Raw genomic sequence first — 1897 nt, 5'->3', positions numbered from 1 at the left:
TCTCTCCTGTCTGGGCAATAGACATTTGTTGACAAATTCAAACAAGACCTTATGCTCAGGTCTCATTTCACTTTTCTGCACAACCCTGGTCATTCACATCTTCTGAATCACAAAATCTCCTGGTGATTGCAAGAGCAGTAGGGAGGGAGTCCAGGCAGGGCCACCTTTGCCTTGTATAATCATCAAACCCTTCAGAGGGTACGTCCAGGATTTCTCCCAGTTTCTTTGCATCAAACTGCACTTGGACTCCTTTCACCAGGCTACTAACAATGCCTTCTTGAACCACATCATTTGCCATAAATTCAATTAGCTTATGTATGGCTAGCCTACCATCCATCTGAAGGACCATGTCCTTCCATCCCTGAGCAGCTAAAGCATCTACCAATCTCATCATTCCTGGTTCCATCAGGTCTTTCAGCAGTCTACCTTATAAAATCTTTCTTTTTCCAAACATGGCAAGCTTATCCTATTCCTTCTCAGAATCATTTTCTTCTTCTTCTCCACTCCAGTCATCATCTTCAGAAAATTTTGATTGTTTGTTTTTCATTGCAGATCTTGTCTTTTGGATAGTGTAGGTTCAACAAACTCAGACACAGAGGAAGACTTCTTGGAGGAAGTCTTGGGCTTTTTGGGCTTGGGGGTAGGAACCTCCACTGATGTACCCCTTTCTTGATGGACCAGTTGCATCTCCTCTTCCTCCACAGCCTCTGAGGATTCTACAATCTTTCCCTTTCCTTTATCCATTTTCTTTTTCTTACTCTCAGCTAAAGCCCTTTGTAGCTTTGTTTCACTCTGCTTCTTGTGGCTCTACCCTTTGGCAATGAAGAGGCAGTAGGTGTTGGCGAAGAAGCCTTTCTTTTCTTGGAAGGCTTAGGATCATTGGAGATTTTTGTTGTGGGAGTTCTGCGTTTCTTTGGGTCATAGCTTGCCCCAACCTTTTTCAGCAGGTCTGCTAGGGTTTCTTCAGCAGATGAAACAGGTTCATCTCTCTGTGTGCTCAGATGAACCAACCCCTCAACAGCTTCCCCAGAACCACTTCTCCCTGACTTCATGCCACTCTCTTCTACCCTTTCTTGTGCAACCCCACAGATAGCAAGCACTACTCCTTTCCCACTTCCCCTCTCTTCACCATATGTACACTCTCTCTCTTTTTCTTTTTTAGAATTCTTTTTACCTCCACTCCTTTGTATCTCAGGCAATTCAACATCCCTAATAGGTCTAACCAGAACAAACCTAGTCTCTAGGTTTTCAATCACAGATGAACCTACCTTAGAAGGAGATTCTTGAGTCTTTTCAGAGTCAGAAGACCCATGTCCTTCCCCCTCAGTAGCGGATTGATAGGATTCAGAATCAGAGCTAGAGTCGGAGTTTTGAGCTTGGCTTGCTTTCACTTGGCTTGCTTTCAACCTCTCATTTAATGCTTTCCTCAGAGCCCCGGATGCTACAGTCTTTCGAGCAAGCATTTTCACCCTTCGTAGTATAAGTTTTGGAGATGCACTGGGTGGAGTAGTTGAGGATGAATTTGAGGGAGATGGTGGTGGAGGAGTTCCAGGATTGTCTTGTGGGTTGGTCATGATCGTTGGTTTCTTGAGAGAATTTGGGAATTAGAGTTTTAGAGAAGAGGGCAAGTGAAGGTGAAAAAGGACTTTTGACGGTTTGGAATTATGAAGATGGCAGGAGAAATGATGTGTATTTAAAGAGAAATACATATTTAATAGGTAACGGCAGCTTTTAGCAGTGGTCAATTAGAGGTCTATTCAACCTGAAATTCAGATTTTGAATGATCGGTTTATCTTCCCTAGATTTTAGGCAAAATTTTCGATTTAGAGTTCTAGGCAAACGGAACGGGTTCAATGCTAACGGATAGAATTTTCTAGGAATTGAACAATTACAGAAC

General features: G+C 42.9%; 1 protein-coding gene across 1 annotated transcript; it reads right to left on the bottom strand.

Moving 5' to 3' along the window:
• Positions 1–466: 466 nt before the first annotated feature.
• LOC109215808 (RNA polymerase II-associated factor 1 homolog) lies at positions 467–1463 on the bottom strand. Its single transcript, XM_019379922.1, has 3 exons — positions 1269–1463; positions 679–807; positions 467–559 (listed from the first exon to the last, which is right to left on the bottom strand). The coding sequence occupies exons 1-3, from the start codon at positions 1461–1463 to the stop codon at positions 467–469; spliced, it is 417 nt and encodes a 138-aa protein (XP_019235467.1).
• Positions 1464–1897: the final 434 nt, after the last annotated feature.

This window comes from Nicotiana attenuata, unplaced genomic scaffold (genome assembly GCF_001879085.1).
Source record: "Nicotiana attenuata strain UT unplaced genomic scaffold, NIATTr2, whole genome shotgun sequence".
Classification (NCBI taxonomy): Eukaryota; Viridiplantae; Streptophyta; class Magnoliopsida; order Solanales; family Solanaceae; genus Nicotiana; species Nicotiana attenuata.
Note: the sequence above shows the minus strand (reverse complement) of the source record. Positions and strands in the feature narration are given on the sequence as shown.